Genomic DNA, 18,019 nt, shown 5'->3' with positions numbered 1-18,019 from the left:
GGATGTGACTAAGGCAGATCGTTAGAGGTAGGGAAGCCAAGACACTAAGGGAGCAGACTACACAGTGGACACTGAGGTCGTAAAGAATTACGCAGGAGAAATGGTCTAAACCATTACAGAAAAGATAGGAAGAGATCTGTAGACACCGGGATAATCTGATGGCATGCGCTTCTAAGGCAGTGAGAGATCTGGGGGCAGAAGGGGCGACGAGGCCAAGCAGGACGCCTATCCCACCTCCAGGCCCAGCGGTCCCTTGGTCTGTCTACAGAGGAGGCAGAACGCTCAGAGGATAGCCAGGACATCAGGGGGTACCTGATGGAAAGAAACAAAATGTCCTTCAAGAGAGAGAGACTTTCCCCTGGCATGAAATTATGGAGAGTATCACACGGGTCCCCCATGAAGGGGCAGAGAGTAACAAAAAGGACAATGATTTAAATGGCAACTATAAGATTAATAGTGGTATGAGAACTAATCTTTATTAAGATCTTAAAATGTGCCAAACACTGTGTTCTTTCTCCCCCATGGTCCCTGTTCAATGAGGTAATTTGACCTTAAGTATCTTTCAGTGTCTATTTTACTGTAGGACCTTTTCTATCCATGACATTTGGGTACACAGGCAGAAGCAGAGAAGTATTTCCATATGCTTATGAGATTTATAGAACTTGGTTTTCCTTACTTGTTATGATATATAGGAAGAACAGTTTATAGTAAACATGAAAAAGATCTAGCGACCCCAGACTTAAGTTTCATTTTTCGTGGCACTGGCCTACCTGAGGTTGAGCTGCTTGTGCACTGCTCTGGGTACCAAGCTCCAAAGAGGGGCCTGGATCAATGCTGGATACTGGCATCACTTACACGGTGGGTCATCACTGCATTCCCCCCAAAAGAACCCTGCTGTGCTATTTCTCACCTACTTTAACAGACCTTCTTTGTTGATGGTCACATTAGAGAAACAATTTTTACTTTCGGTCCTAGCAGGACAAACTGACAAAAGGGAAAAATTTCATTGAGTATTATCTGTGGATATTTTCGATCATTTACTTTCTATATTTCTGAAAATTGTATGTTTATATCAGATAAAGGTAACATTTCAAATTTGTAGGTGGTTATATAAATTTATATGTAAATATAAACTGTGGTGACATCACTGGAAGTTTGGGAAAAAATAAACTCTTACCATATCCCTCTCTCCTTACTAAAAGAAATTTAGGCTAAAGATTTAAATCAAATGAAAAAGAAAATCATGGATTCTGGGAACGTGGTAATATGGAAATAGCTCTCTCCTTGTTCTCTCAACTCTGAGCTACTTACTTCTGAGGCAAGCGATGCTCAGAACTACAGGCAACCGGTGCCAAGCGATGCCCTGGGCTCTGCTGAGGTCCCAGGAGAAGGAACCAGTATGAGGTCTCCTTGCCATGGGCTGGGTGGGTGATTAGAGACCAGTACTGGAACCCAGAGGGGAAACCACTGGAATCAGGGAAAAATCTGGTCTTCAGAGATCTGTGGACCTGCAGGGAGACCAGTGCATAGAAAAGTTTCCACTGAGTGCCTGAGCATGGCTGACAGTCTCCTTACACTACCAAACCCAGGGGTGCCAGAGATCCACTTGCCTTTTACCACTTACAGGATTCCAGGCATTTAAAATACTTTACTAACCACACTTGAGCCCCAGTGAGCCAACAAAGAAAAATAATGACACATCTAAGGGGAGGAGGTCCCTCAAAACCTAGAGAGAACGTAGAGCAAACAGAACACACATCTAGTGAAATGAAACTTTTGGAGGAAACAGATAAACATGTGAAAAAAAGTAAGAGCTTCTAAAGATAGCAAATATAGCACACACATGCACAATTTTCCAAAGCTAAAAAAGACCATGATTTTAAAGCTAAACATTTCAATAAATAAAGTAGAGCACATCTTTGTGACTCTTGTTATAGTTTCTAAGATAATATCCAAGAATAACTCAAAACGCAGAGCCAAAATATAAAGAGATGGAGAGCATGTGAGAAAGGAAGCTTAACATGTTTATCACAGGAATTCCAGAAGCAGAAAAAAGGAAGTAGTTTAAGGTTAAAGACACTAAAGCAAAATAATTGAGGAAATAATAATTAAGTAAATAATGCACGAAAGAGTGCCTGAGGTGGAGGAAAAAAATGTTTTTTTATAATTATAAATTCCAAATAATAATTATTATAACTATGATTATTATTACTGTTGGGGTGCAGGGCAGGCCACCCCAAAATATGCTTCAATGGCATATTGAATATCTTGAATTAAAGTTACTTGAGAAACAGCCGGTAAAAAGAAATGATATTAACAAAGAAGGAAAGAAAGAAAAAGACACCTCCTTTTCCCCTGAAAGCAGAAACTAAATTTCCCTTGTGAAGGTATCCTCCCACTACTGGGAGGAGATAGAAAGCATCCTTATCACCAGAGTTAGGGAACCGAAGGCTAAGAAAGCTGTATAAACCAACTTTGTTAGTTCTTCATTCGTCTGCTACTACAAGCACAAATAATTGTTTCTTTGTCTAAAAATAATACATAAACAGCCTGCTTTGGTCACTTCAGGGGTCCCATTTCTATTAGACTTCCATGCATATGAATTAAATATTTTTTTCCTCCTATTAATCTGTCTTGTGTCAATTTAATTATTAGACCAGCCGAAAGAACTCAAGAGGGGTAGGAGGGCAGTCTTCACCTCCCTGACATTACTATAGCAGAAGTCAACACTTACATACTTTCTATATGCTAGGCATTGTTCTAATCACTTGATAAATGCTAATTCACTTAGTCCTCACATGACCCTGTGAGATTATTATTTTCATCTTGCAAATGAGAAACTTAGGCACAGAGATGTTAAGTTATCTTACATAAAGTTTCCCAGCCAGTAAGTGGTAGAGCCAGAATTAGAACTCAGTCAGACTCACCGAGTTCTGGGTTGAATAGAAAAGACTCTTACATAAGTATTTACATCCTGGTGATATTCCTGAACTTTAAAGGATTAAAGAGAAAACTCTCATAAGCTTGCAAGCAGAAAGGACAAGACAGGCATAATGGAAAAGAAAAATCACACTGGCGTGAACTACTCACCTAGAACACCAGAAGTGAAAAGACAATGGAATAGCATCTACAGACCTCTGAGAGAAAAGGACTGCAACTCAAGAATCTTATACCTAGCCAAAGTGACGATACCCAGGTTGACAGGAGGAAGTTTGAGGATATATAGGAATCCAGACAGTATATTCCTCAATACCACATTTGAGGAAAGTAGCTAAGAAAAGACTAATCAAGCAACAAATAAACCTGAGCCGAGGCCTCAAAGTGAAGAACAAAGGCGAGGAGCAATGCACCTCACAATATATCTTTGTGCGTTTATACAGAAACGTGCATGTTACACACATTACATCTTAATGATTAAGGATAGGCTGTGTAATGTAAGTGCAGAGTAAGAACTTTTGAAACAGAGGGTCATGCTTTAAGGGAAATTCTGATACATAATAAATAATTTAGTTCAATCTAGTAGTTGGGAGTTGGGAGTGGAAGGTGGGAAAATGTTTCAAAGGTCTCATTGTAGGGAGGAGTAATTCTGTGGGGCAGAAGAGAAAGAAGTACCCTGGAGGTCTCATCTTATGATAGGGAAGAGGGGACAGAGGAGGGAAGATGAGAGTGTCTTGGTGGTAAAAACAGTGTCTTGGCAAAGAAAAGAGTTGATGTCTTGTTGTAAAGTTAGAATCGAGTCCCATGTGTTTAATTAAGAGAGCTGGGCGAGGGAGCCACTCATGGAATAGAACATAGAGTAAAATCCAACCTCAGGGAGAACAGTGAAATGATTAACTTGCTTAAACTAGCAAAAATAAAGAATACACTGTCAGAAGTTACAAACAGAATAAAACAGGAGGAATGAAATCAGGTGTATCTATCATAATACTGAATACTCTCATTGAAAGACAGAGCCTATCAGAGTGGGATAAAAACAGAGTTCTGTGTTTATTAAAAAAACACACTGAAAACAAAGGTGAAAATAAAGCAGTGTCAAAGAACTACTACAAAGGAAAATGCAAAGAGAAAGAAAACAGTGAAAATATTAATAAGACATGGTGAAATTTAAATTTTCAAATCAAGATAATGAAAACTTTAATAACAAGAAAGAGGCACACTTCACAATGAAGCAGTAACATTCATAAAAGAGTATAAACCAAGCTACACAGCAGCTGAATGAGGTAACAACTTATAAAAATGCAAAATCTTAAAAAAATGTAATAACCTAATAAATTTCAAAATACCTCTTTCAGAACTGAGCAGATAGTAAAACAGTAAGTAAAGGCCATCTCCTGACTAGAAAATAAAATTATTTTCTTATGTCCATGGAATATTTACAAAAACTGATCAAGATCTTGGTTAAAGGACCTTGCTATTACATTAATAAGAATGAGAACAGTTTCCTTACCTTAATTTCTGCGAGAGAGGCCATTGCCCACGCTATGGTAGATCTCAGTCCTGCTGTCTTGATGTAAGCTCTGCTGGCTAAAGGAACCCTAAAAGAAAAGAACACCCAATATTACTGTATGTTAAAGAATATGATATAAACAAAAAATGAACCCATTCATATCTGTACCTCATTTTAACAAGTTCATACAACATGCAGTAAAGTATTTCCTGTTAGAGAATATTTAACCTTATTACAAAATTACCTTCTCTAATTGGCACCTTGTCTAACCAGCCAGTGTAGTATTTCAGAAAGGTAAATTTTTTAGATAAGTGAAATTTAAACCATTTTGTGTTTAACTTATAAAGATTTAATCACATGAGGGAAATCTTCCTAAAGTGTTTATAGACTTCCCTGACTTCCCACACGGACTAGACCTTGCCTTGCTGATCTGGAGTCATCAAGAGGAACAGACTGCATTGTGATATAGATGTAGTATGGGAAGCAGGGCTGAATGGATGCTAACCCTTGAAATATGTTTTCTAAAAGGTCCCTTTTGTAAGTTTGCTTTTTGCTCATTTGCATCTTTCTCAAAAGATGGAATGAAGCATGACATTGCATTGCCTAAGATAATTTATCGAACGAAGGGCTGAAGCAGACATCTCCCCAATGAGTTCACTGGCCTCCATTATATATCACTTTATACTTTCTCCTCTACCTAATCATTGCTACTATCGGTGTTTCCAGATTTGATACAAATTTTCAGAAAATTATTTTTATGTTTCTAATGCAACGAACAAGCATTTCCTTGGAAATATCAATGCACTTTTCTATTTCATGTATACAATTTGTTGGTAAGACATTACGGGTATGATTTCAAGAATCAGTGCCTGGTTGTTTTGGGGATAGGCTTGTTCCAAAGCCACTAAGGGGCTCTTCTACTAACATTACACAAAGCCACAGTGTTTTCCAAACCCTATTTCCTTTCATCATTTTATATCTGCTCTTTCTTTGACTTTAAGTTATCCTGTTTTGTGTGTATTTACTGCAAGCCTCTTAAGATCTTAGAATGAAATAATTATAAATACCTTATCAAATAAAACGGTATAATTGCATATTTACTATTAGGAGGAAGCCCTGAATGGTAAACCCATGAGAGTTGTGGGGTTTTTTTCTCTTAAAAGGTTTTTCAGGAAATAAAAATTCACATTGTAAATAGTACTATATCCACAGATTTGGAATCTGGGATATAAACATTGCAGGTAAAAAGACTATAAAATATTTTGATCAATGAATCTTGCTTCTGCAGGTTAGGTGCAGCAATTACCTTGCTACAAAACACATTAGTTAAAACCAAAATGAAGAGATTATTTTCACTCTAGAAACAAACACAGAGAGAGAGCGAGAATTGGTATGGAAAACTGTCTTTGTCCATATATATTACAAAGTGCTTTTCTAAGCATCAGAGATTTATGTAGAACCTTTACATTTTTAGCCATTATGTGCATATTTTTACTAACAGAGGTTTTATTTTATGGAAGCCAATTCTATTAATATGTGACAAAAGTGAACACATTCTTATTTTGCTTAACCTTGGGCAAAACTAATCTGCTATTACTTCAACAAAATGGCCTCATTACGTCAGTAAAAATAAAATTATTCGGGGGAAAGAAGTGTTCAGAAATAAACTCCTTGAAAATAAAAATAATTCCCTACTTTCGTAAAATCCGCTGATGTGTTCAATCAGAGTTTAGCTGGCTTTTACCTTAGTACAAAAATAAAGGTGTTTTTTCCTCCAGAAAGTAGGCATAGAGGGAACTTACCTCAACATAATAAAGGCCGTATATGACAAACCCACGGCCAACATTGTTCTCAATGGTGAAAAACTGAAACCATTTCCTCTAAGATCAGGAACAAGACAAGGTTGTCCACTCTCACCACTATTATTCAACATAGTTTTGGAAGTCCTAGCCATGGCAATCAGAGAAGAAAAAGAAATAAAAGAAATCCATATCGGAAAAGAAGAAGTAAAACTGTCACTGTTTGCAGATGACGTGAAACTATACATACAGAATCCTAAAGATGCTACCAGAAAACTACTAGAGCCAATCAATGAATTTGGTAAAGTAGCAGGATACAAAATTAATGCACAGAAATCTCTTGCATTCCTATACACTAATGATGAAAAACCTGAAAGAGAAATTAAGGAAATACTCCCACTTACCACTGCAACAAAAAGAATAAAATACCGAGGAATAAACCTACCTAAGGAGACAAAAGACCTGTATTCAGAAAACTATAAGACACTGATGAAAGAAATTAAAGAAGATACAAACAGATGGAGAGGTACATACCATGTTCTTGGATTGGAAGAATCAACATTGTGAAAATGACTATACTACCCAAAGCAATCCACAGATCCAACGCAATCCCTATCAAACCACCAATGGCATTTTTCACAGAACTAGAACAAAAAATTTCACAATTTGTATGGAAACACAAAAGATCCCAAATAGCCAGAGCAATCTTGAGAAAGAAAAACGGAGCTGGAGGAATCAGGCTTCTGGACTTCAGACTATACTACAAAGTTACAGTAATCAAGACAGTATGGTAATGGCACAAAAACAGAAATATAGATCAATGGAACAGGATAGAAAGCCCAGAGATAAACCCACACATGTATGGTCATCTTATCGTTGATAAAGGAGGCAAGAATATACAATGGAGAAGAGAGAGTCTCTTCAATAAGTGGTGCTGGGAAACTGGACAGCTATATGTAAAAGAATGAAATTAGAACACTCCCTAACACCTTACACAAAAATAAAAACTCAAAATGAATTAAAGACCTAAATGTAAGGCCAGACAGTATCAAACTCTTAGAGGAAAACATAGGCAGAACACTCTATGACATAAATCACAGCAAGATCCTTTTTGACCCACCTCCTAGAGAAATGGAAATAAAAACAAAAATAAACAAATGGAACCTAATGAAACTTAAAAGCTTTTGCACAGCAAAGGAAGCCATAAACAAGATGAAAAGACAACCCTCAGAATGGGAGAAAATATTTGCAAACGAAGCAACTGACAAAGGATTAATCTCCAAAATTTACAAGCAGCTCATGCAACTCAATATCAAAAAAACAAACAACCCAATCGAAAAATGGGCAGAAGACCTAAATAGACATTTCTCCAAAGAAGATATACAGATTGCCAACAAACATATGAAAGGATGCTCAACATCACTAATCATTAGAGAAATGCAAATCCAAACTACAATGAGGTATCACCTCACACCGGTCAGAATGGCCATCATCAAAAAATCTACAAACAATAAATGCTGGAGAGGGTGTGGAGAAAAGGGAACACTCTTGCACTGTTGGTGGGAATGTAAATTGATACAGCCACTATGGAGAATAGTGTGGAGGTTCCTTAAAAAACTAAAAATATGGGCTTCCCTGGTGGCGCAGTGGTTGAGAGTCCGCCTGCTAATACAGGGGACATGGGTTCCTGCCCCGGTCCGGGAAGATCCCACATGCCATGGAGCGGCTGGGCCCGTGAGCCATGGCCGCTGAGCCTGCACACCCGGAGCCTGTGCTCCGCAACGGGAGAGGCCACAGCAGTGAGAGGCCCACGTACCAAAAACAAACAAACAAACAAAAAAAACCTAAAACTGAAAATAGAACTACCATATGACCCAGCAATCCCACTACTGGGCATATACCCTGAGAAAACTGTAATTCAAACACAGTCATGTACCACAATGTTCACTGCAGCACTATTTACAATAGCCAGGACACAAAAGCAACCTAAGTGTCCATCGACAGATGAATGGATAAAGAAGATGTGGCACATATATACAATGGAATATTACTCAGCCATAAAAAGAAATGAAATTGAGTTATTTGTAGTGAGGTGGATGGACCTAGAGTCTGTCATACAGAGTGAAGTAAGTCAGAAACAGAAAAACAAATACCATATGCTAACACATATATATGGAATCTAAAAAAAATGGTTCTGAAGAACCTAGGGGCAGGACAGGAATAAAGACGCAGACGTAGAGAATGGACTTGAGGACATTGGGAGGAGGAAGGGTAAGCTGGGACGAAGTGAGAGAGTGGCATGGACATATATACACTACCAAATGTAAAACAGATAGTGGGAAGCAGCCACATAGTACCGGGAGATCAGCTCGGTGCTTTATGAGGGTGGGATAGGGAAGGTGGGAGGGAGACGCAAGAGGGGCGGATATATGTATACGTATAGCTGATTCACTTTGTTATAAAGCAGAAACTAACACACCATTGTAAAGCAATTATACTCCAATAAAGATGTTAAAAAAATAAATAAAGGTGGTTTTTGATCTTACATACATTTCTTCTTTTTTCTATTACACACCGTGTATCAGCAAGTTGAAGACATTCTCACCTACATCTCTCTAGCCTAGACTTTTCCCTTGAATCCCAGATCCATATCTTCAAACGTGTATTTGGACATCTTTTACCTGGAGGTTCTTTAAGTACTGCAAAATTTAAAGATATAAACTAAGTACACTCTCCTTTCCCTGCATTTACTATCTTGATATACGTCTTCATTTCCTTAGGCCACTTACCATCTATGTACTGGGTAATCTCAGCTACACCTCCAGCTGAGACTTGTCACCTGAACTCCAGAGCTGCAACTTTAAATATCTACTTGGACGTGTTTCACTGGACACATAACTACTTCCTTTCCCCATATTTTATATCTCAGTGACTGACACCAGTGTCTCTTCGTTGCCAAAATCAGATATCTGGAAGTTATTCTAGACTCCCTAACATTTTCTTGAACGCACGGCCTCCTTTTTATTACCCCCAACTTTGCCTTAGTTCATTTCTTCATCATTCATCGCCTGAACCGGTATGAGTTTAACCCCCCGCTTTTTTATTTCCTTTCCACTTTAAAATATAATTTTATTGGTAATTTTTTAAAAATCACAAACCTAATCACAACACTCTTCTGCTTCAAATTCTTACTGCTTTTCGAATAAAATTCAAGTTATTTAACCCGGCTTATAAGACACTTCATGACTCATTCCCAATCCTCAGCCTCCTTTTCCACCACTCTCCCTATGCACTCCCTGTCGCATCTATACCGCAGCTACTTGCTGTCCGCCATGTACCTCAAGCCTCCTCACACCTCCATGCCTCTACACGTGCAGTTCCTTGCTTGTAAGATCCTTTCCTTCTCTTGTCCACTTGAGATATCCTTGCTTATTATTCTCCATTTAAGTGATACACTGAGTGATACTCTTCTGTGTTCTTTTGCTCACCTGTCCTCCATCAGTTAGGTCCTCTTTTCTAATTCCAATCAAGCACTGACCACATATCTGTTCTCCCACTAGAGTGGATTCCTTGTGTTTAATGCCATCTTACTCATCTTTGAACACTGGATATGTAGCACAATGCTTAGCACAGAGTAAGTACTCATTAGATAATTTCACTTGAAATTAATTGAATGAATTAATCTTACTCTAGTAAATGCTTCTCCCCTTCCCTCCTTAGTTGCTGATCTGTTTAAAAATAGTTGAAATTTATTCACCACTTACTGTATCATAAAAGCAGTTATCTCATTTTCATATGTGTTATCTCATTAAATCCCAACTACAAAGCTAGGAAGTAGATACCATCCTTTTCCCAATTTTATAGCAGAGGAATGTGATAATATGCCCCAACTCGCAGAGTTATTTTGTGGAGAAGGGGGACCTGAAGTCCATGGTTCTTATCCACTGTGCTTACTGTACCAGGTGATGTGCTACTAAGATACACATTTTTGTGTGTCCCTCAAACTCGATGGCTGCTCTGTCCTCTGTTCCATCACTTCTGACTTTCTTCTCTTGTCAGGGTCACCAGGTTACAGTTTCTGACCTCCACCATCACTTCTCTTGTCCACCGCTATCTGCTTTTCAGTTCTTCATATGCCCCCCTTGCCTCACACAATGGCGAACTGTTTTAATCAACACGCTTCGTGATTGCTTCCTTCCTTCGCTGAGGTAGTGAAACAGCCTAATTACAGAGTGTCTAATGCAATCTTATTTTCGGCCACTGCTCATTCAGGGTCTGAGCCTTAATTTTCAGATACATACATTTTATTTGTCAACTTTTAGGTTAAATTACCAGTTATTACTTGAGATGCCATAAGCATGACTTCTTGAGGGTGTCTAGCAATCATTAAATAAAATTGTACACCTTTTAAAAACACATATAAGAACTTACGTATATTTGTTAAGTTAATAATAAAAGAGCATGAAAGTTAGCATTTTTATCTATGATCACAAATTAAAAATGAGTTCTTTTATTTGCTGCCAAAAATCTAAATACATTCATACTGCATCAGTCAGCCCTGCTGGGGATGAAATGTTCCTTATAAATCAATATTCTAGACACTTAAGCTCACCCTTTTAGGGGCCAAAGTGTTAAAGAATATTTAGCTGCTTTATGAATCCTTCTAAAAATGTATTTCATATTTTACTGTCTTACTAGTCTTCCTTACCCTTGTCTTGGTGACTATCAATAATTACACTAGGTTGAAATGTGACCATCTTTCAGTTTCTCCCACCTTTCCTGTCAACTATTATAAAATTTAAAAAAACCAAAATTGCTAAAAAAAAAAAGTTTTACAAATATTCTGCAGGGGTTAGGGCCTGGGACTTCAAAAGGCACTGGAGTAGGGCAGCCTGGACACCTTGCAGGTGTAGGTATAAAACAGTGGGTTAGGTTTCATCTGGGAGAGTTGGTAGGCTACTGGGGTAGGTGGGGGCCAAGGGAAACCAACAGGGCATTGAGGCATGTGATGACCTCGTGTGTGTTGAGGTGACAAGAAATATTATTTGGTGCATGATTTTTGTAATCTAGAGGCGAGTGGGGCCTACCCTACAACTAGCACACAGTGGAACCCAATCATTCAGCACTTCTTGAACATCTACAGTGTTCTCAGCATTGTGCTAATCAACTGCTATGGTGCACCATTTGCTAAAAGCTATTACAATGACCTTCAGCATTCCTTTTTACATCCTGATTCAGGCTTACACATGCACAAATGTGAGCTTAGGGTAAGTGACGTATTCCCATAGCACTTTTAGGATTTTAAAAACAGTCCATGCCTAGAATCACCTAGAGAAAGGGTATCTAAATCACCTTACACTGTGTAAACAGGGCTTTCAAATAAAATGTTTTGAAGATGCCAACAATATTCACATGTTCCCAACAAACTGCAAATCCCTATTTCCATCGTCCAACCAGCTCTTTCCTCCCAAAGCATCTAGAAAAAGGACCTGCCATGTGATAAGCGTTCAATAAGTATTTCTGAATAAGAAAAGGAATCAACTGCATTTATTATTATATAGTACCCAACATAACTAGGGAGAAAACCTGAAGATTTTAAAAACTGGAATTACTCTCCCACAAAAAAAGAACTGCAATAAAATTTGAAGAATGTTTAAGGCGACTTTTAAGTACTGTGTTGTATTTTCTACTTTAATAAAAAAATCCAAGAGGCCAACAGACTAAAAATTTTAGCTTAAATATGGGCCTGTGAAAATCATTTAATAATAGAAATAATTAGATATAATTTTCAGTATGAATCATGTAATCAGTGGGTTATTGTGATCAAATCTTTCACAGCTCTAGTCCGATCAGATATCTACTAAGCTCCGTGAAAATACTTTACTGGCTCAAGCAAAGAACTCAAATGCTTTGCCTTTAGCCCCCTCTGATATATCAATGTTTCTTTCATACTATAAATAAAAGCACAAAGTTCTTAATTTTACAAAATCTACTAAGGAACAAACCTGAAACTTAGAAACAATATCTACCTGAACACAGGAATTCCCACCACACAGTAAATATCACTTAGATGTATAAAGATCTGAAAGAACAAATACAGAAGTTAAAATGGAACAGGAAATGCATTACCAAATGATTGACAATTTGAAAACTTCCAATTTGAACCTAATATAACCTATATTTTAATAAGAAATTCCAAGGCTTTGTCATATCCAGAAAAATGTTCCATAATATTTTTTACTGAGCAGAGGCAAAGTAAATTTTAAGTACGTCTCATAGAAAAATTCTGAGGTCAAATTGTATACAAGTTATATTGAGAATCATATTACGAAGAACTCAAGGTCACCTTTCTTCCCAGCGATTCTTTGAATTACCTTAACTAAATTAGATTTTTCATCATTTTAGGTTAGAGACAACTACCTAAATCTACCCTAATTCTAGCCTCAAATAAGACTTGATGCCATGGTTAACAGAAAACTTTCTTTAAGCCAAATATACTGTAGCAAGGGTGACCTTTCCCCTCCCTACTATTTATAGGGGAGCTTCTTCCTTCTATTACCTTGTTATTTTTTCCCCAGTTTTATTGAAAAATAATTGACATATATCACTCTATATGTTTAAGGCATATAGCATGAAGGCTTCATTCATGTATATTGTGAAATGATTACCACAATAGGTCCAACTAACATCCGTCTTCTCATATAGATGAAAGGAAAAGAAGGGGAAAAAGGAACAACTTCTTCCTTGTCATAAGGACCCCTAGGATTTACTCTCTTAACCGCCTTCCTTTAAGTTGTATAGCAGTGTCAGCTGTAGTCGTCATGATAGGCCATGATGAGGATTTAAATGTCTCAAGTTATAATTAGTAGCCCACACAGATTTTAAAGAACCCTCCTTCTGTAGCCTGATGAGGCTTATGGAATTCTCTAATTCTGCTGTTTGACCTCAAGAACATTTGATTCCTGATACTTTTACCCCAAAGGTATTTTAATATAGTTTAATCAGAATTATTCCAATATTGATAAACTTTTATTAAGAAAAGAATAATCTGGAGTGAACTCCGTTTAGTCAGTTTAATTCCTTGATTACTGAAGCTAAACTTTCCAATTTTTTATATTATTCATTTTAGCAAAACTACTAATTGGGATTAATTCTTTTCTATTTAAAAGTTATATTAAAGATATGATATACCGATATTTTTATATATCAAATGTTATCAGGTATAGCTTTCCCCACTATGAAGGTTTTTCTATTAACTGTACAGAACAAAATTTGTTAAGATTTGATTCTTCTGTCAATTTTGGTCACAGATTTTTGCATTAAGTGGATGATAGGAATTAAATTAGATATATTTAGTTATGAGCTAAACTATGAGAAAACTATAATTCTGAGACAGTGAGATAGAGGCAGGGAGAGATGGAGAGGAGGAAACCAGGAGAGCTGAAGATAAGCAAAGTGGAAAGGGGCAGGTGAAGGAAGACACCCTTATGTCAAAACATTCTTGAGGTCAAAATATTTTGCATAACAGCAATAAAGAATATAAAAGAGGCACGACTTTTTAAAAGCAAAAAATTTCAAATAACAAAACTGAAAAACAACACAAAATCTGATTTGGCCAGCCATTACTCCATTTAAACCTATATAACAATAAATTTATGAATTAACGAATCATAAAAGTGACTAAACTGGTCAAATTTATGAGATGGTTTTCAAAAAATAGTGAAGAATATTTGTTATAGCTAGAATTTGTTTTCCCATGTAAGTGTTTACTTTGTTCTAATTAAAAATTGTGTAACCTCCTTAAATTGATTTTGAAAATAGAGAAAAAGAAAAATAATCCCCAAACCCTAACAAAGCCACGATTAACACACTAATTAACTTTGTATTGGCCTTTTTGTTTTCCGATTTTTTTTTTTTACCATTAGCTAGAATTTCTTATTATACAGACTTGTTATTTATTATAGTGATTATAGAGAGCATCTCTGCAACCTCATATTAAATGTTCAGTTTAACTGTGACTAAACAATTCCATTCCAAAAGTCCTAATTTGGATGAGACATTTTCATAGTGAAAACTACTAGCAAAATTATCTGCAGTATTCTATTGCTAGAGAGGAAACAGACTGCTGGATCCATGTAGACATGATTTCTAAAACTCTAAAGCAAAATTGAAAAGCACAATAAAAGTTGTTGACATTGCAATAATACTGTAATAACTTTGCATGGGGACAGGTGGCTACTAGACTTATGGTGATTATTTTGTAATGTATGCAAGTGTCGAATCACTGTGTAGTTCACCTGAAACATAATATTTTATGTCAACTATATTTCAATTTAAAATAAAGAATAGTTGGCATCGTCTTTAAAGAATTAGGTTATAAGCATATAAAATAAAATGAACACTCATTACCTCTAAATTTGGATTCCTCAAATCTGCTTTCCATCCAAACTGTTTCATGAGAGCAATTCCAATTACTCTTCCTACCTCCTGGAAAAGCAGCAGGTTATAGAAAAGAATTTACTAAAAATGAAAATTTTAAGTTTAAATGTAAGCAAAAACTAACAGAGTCTGCAGGAAAATCAATCAGACTATCTGATGGTAATTTAAGGCTACAATATTAAAATATCACACGAAAGCATCTTCTACTCAAGGCAAAAAGGGTATATTTTACCTTTTCCACCCCCAACACATCCTATGGCATTAACGTCTATTTGTATGTAATCTTCATTCTTGTAATTTTATTTTATTATTTTATTCTTGTAATTTTAGATACATGAAATAACCAGATCATGGCCTGATAAATATGGTCATTCTGGGTTTTAGGAAACAGATGCAAGCTGAAAGATTAACTATTTTAGCTATGGCAATCCTATATGTTCAAAAATTACCAGCAATAGCATTAGGCTCAAACTTAAGGGTCTGTCTGATTTTAAGACTGGCCAAAGGACCTAGGCTTATACCCTTTATATTACTGAACTTTGTAGGGTCTGTTCGTGGTCTCTGCTCTCCTTTTACGTCCATCTGTGTATTTGCATCTGGGTCCTGGGACAATCCCACATGCAGGACCTGGTGCAGAGCAACAATTCAATAAACACAGAACCGAACTACAGAGAAAGCCAAAAAGCTTCAGACCATGATATTAGGATTTCCAAATGTAAAGGATATCTATTCGTTTAACGAAACTTTTAGGGAGAAAGTAAAAGGAAGTCTTTACATAGAATGGCATACTATTCCTCTTAAGCATCTGAGGTACAGTTAAGAAGGAAAATGCATTTTTAGAAGAGATTTAGTTATATGAGATTAGGCCTAGTTATCTGTCTGGGCCTGGTTTATGTATTCTGAGAAAGGTTTTTACCTCTTTTTAGATCTAAAGAGTAATAAATTCTTTTAGAACACGGTAACCCACTCTGGAGGGGGAAAGTATACCTGTGCAGTAAAGGTCTTTGCAATGGCTCCACTGCAGCGACAGGAAACTCTGAAAGTTAAGTCGTTCTGCTTTTGAGTATCAACTGCTTCTGCTACATCGTTCTGAAGTTCTTCTTGAGATTTGTCTCTTTTAGTGGTAAAATTTCCTTGCTCCAGTGTTTCTTCTTCTATTTGTTTTTCCATTTGGCATTCCTTATTCTCTTGTATCTCTTGCATTTGTGCTGTTTTCAATTTCTTAGCAATGATGTCATTTTCTCCCACTTTTCTTTTCAGTGGGTTAGCATTTTTTTGAGAAAGTTTTACCTTTTTTGCATCAAGTTCAAGAAGATTTTTCCAAATTGAAATGGCATTCAACCAACTTTCAGGATCATCATTTGTAAGTCTCTGCATTTCATTAAATATTTTTCCTAAAGAAATAAAATCTCAGTTTACCCTTTATTGAAGCTATTCATCACCCCCCAAATCCCATTACCTTTATTTCTTTAAAATAAGAAATTTTATTAAATTGCTACATGAATAGTGACTTCCCTTTTATCTGGAATTTATGTAATTTAACATAAGAATATTGTACAGAATAAAGTTCATTCGTATATTCCATACTTAACGTCAAAACTGTTCTAAAATTCCTACAAAGTTATCATTTTCTTTAGCAAGATCATTTGTCCTACGATAACATATGCACCTCTTTATATGCTTACAGACCTAGAGCATGTGTTGATCTTTAAAATAATGCTGATCTTGCCTACAAAAATTAAGTTTAAAAAAACAGAATAAACTGCAAAACACAGAGCTCAAAAACATAGCAACTAAATCTTGGGACTATTTTAGACCATACAATATTAGCACAGATAATAAAATGATTTCCCACAAAGTAACACTTCAGATATCCAACCCATTCATAACTTAGGGACTGCCAGCCATGCTCGATAAAATGTAACCTTTCCTTGATGAACAAGGGACATAAAAATGACCCAAGAATAATTACTGTAGTTCTCTAAAGATGAAAGTGTGTGGAATATTGGGATGAAATTTTAGTGACCCCACAATATAATACCTTAGGATTTGCTTTAAAACCATTTTTCTGCCCTGCCTTGATTTCTCGCCATTTGTATCTTTCTTGACACATTTTATTATAGACTATATGATGACATGGTCTCTTGTGCACAAGCAGCAATCAAAATGAGGTTTAAGGCAATGTTTTATCCAGATGTATCTGATCCTATTTTGTTGCTTTTATCAAGATCTTTACATTATTTCAGCAGCATATTTATAAAATTAGGGAGTGGACAAGAAATCTCTTAAGCCCTCTTTAACTCTAATGCTTTATAAATGGGTATAAGTGTTTTCAAAACATTTAAAGTTCCCCAAACAGGAAATTTTACTATGTAGTATTTTTCCAATTATATCACTCATCAGTTAAAATTTAGATGGTGACAGGTTTGACCAATTAATTAAATCAATGCATTTTGGGTTATTACGTGCTCCTAAATCTAAATAAAGGCACTGACCACACACAGTTCTAGAGAAGGTGTCTGATCGTAATTCTTAAGGAAGAAATGTGACTTAGGACACTAAAATCTCAGAAGACAGGCAGCAGATTGCAAAGAGAAGAGACATAATTAGGTGATAATGTTCAGGAAATACAGAAAAATAACTAATTAACGATCCCACGGATCTGAATGAATCTTAAAAATGTGAAATGGCTACATATTAATTACCAAGCAGAAAACTTTGGAGTACAATATATCATGGGGGGTAAAAGCAATAGGTATACACTGTACCTTTACTTACAGAAGAAACATTAAATGGAAGCTGCTTTTTAATCAGCAAAAATAACCTTTCTGCAGATTTTAATTTTTTCAGCATATTCAAGTCAGAACAGGTGGTGAAAAAAACTTTTCCTGAAATATATTCAACCTAGAGATAGAAAAAATAGATATTAATGAATTAAAACATAGCACCTAGACTAACAATAATAAAAATGACCATTTCTGAAGTATCTACTATTTATCAGACACTGTACTAGGCACTCTGAATACATTTTTTTCCCCCTCATCCTTATAACAGCCCTCTAAGGTAGATTTTATCATCCCCATTTTATAGATTGGGAAATTGAGGCTTAGAGAGGTTAAATAATTTGTATGAAGTCACATAGTCAGTGACCAAGATCATAATCTTTCTATGTTACCTTTTGGAAAGTGTGTGTGTGCACACACTACTAAAAAAATAGAACACAAAATACTCATTAATTATCAAATCTCACTCAACTGTTAAGAGTGGGCAAAGGAAAGGTATAATGGAGAGGACAAATGAGGTGTCTAGCCCAAGGTTAAAATAATCAGTAGGT

General features: G+C 36.2%; 1 protein-coding gene across 6 annotated transcripts in view; it reads right to left on the bottom strand.

The window, feature by feature from the left end:
- THUMPD2 (THUMP domain containing 2) overlaps positions 1 to 18,019 on the bottom strand; it is a 45,676-nt gene that overhangs the window by 22,668 nt on the left and 4,989 nt on the right. For 5 of the 6 annotated variants that reach the window (XM_030857853.3, XM_030857855.3, XM_030857859.3 and 2 more), the window contains exons 2-6: positions 17,454 to 17,589; positions 15,673 to 16,079; positions 14,656 to 14,733; positions 12,276 to 12,328; positions 4,448 to 4,535 (exon numbers count right to left, since the gene is read on the bottom strand). In XM_030857853.3, the coding sequence (XP_030713713.1) occupies positions 4,448 to 4,535; positions 12,276 to 12,328; positions 14,656 to 14,733; positions 15,673 to 16,079; positions 17,454 to 17,589 (762 nt within the window). Of the gene's footprint in view, positions 1 to 4,447; positions 4,536 to 12,275; positions 12,329 to 14,655; positions 14,734 to 15,672; positions 16,080 to 17,453; positions 17,592 to 18,019 lie in introns of those variants that run through there. The other variant, XM_030857857.2, reaches the window with a different exon arrangement.

This window comes from Globicephala melas, chromosome 12, assembly GCF_963455315.2.
Source record: "Globicephala melas chromosome 12, mGloMel1.2, whole genome shotgun sequence".
Lineage (NCBI taxonomy): Eukaryota > Metazoa > Chordata > Mammalia > Artiodactyla > Delphinidae > Globicephala > Globicephala melas.
Note: the sequence above shows the minus strand (reverse complement) of the source record. Positions and strands in the feature narration are given on the sequence as shown.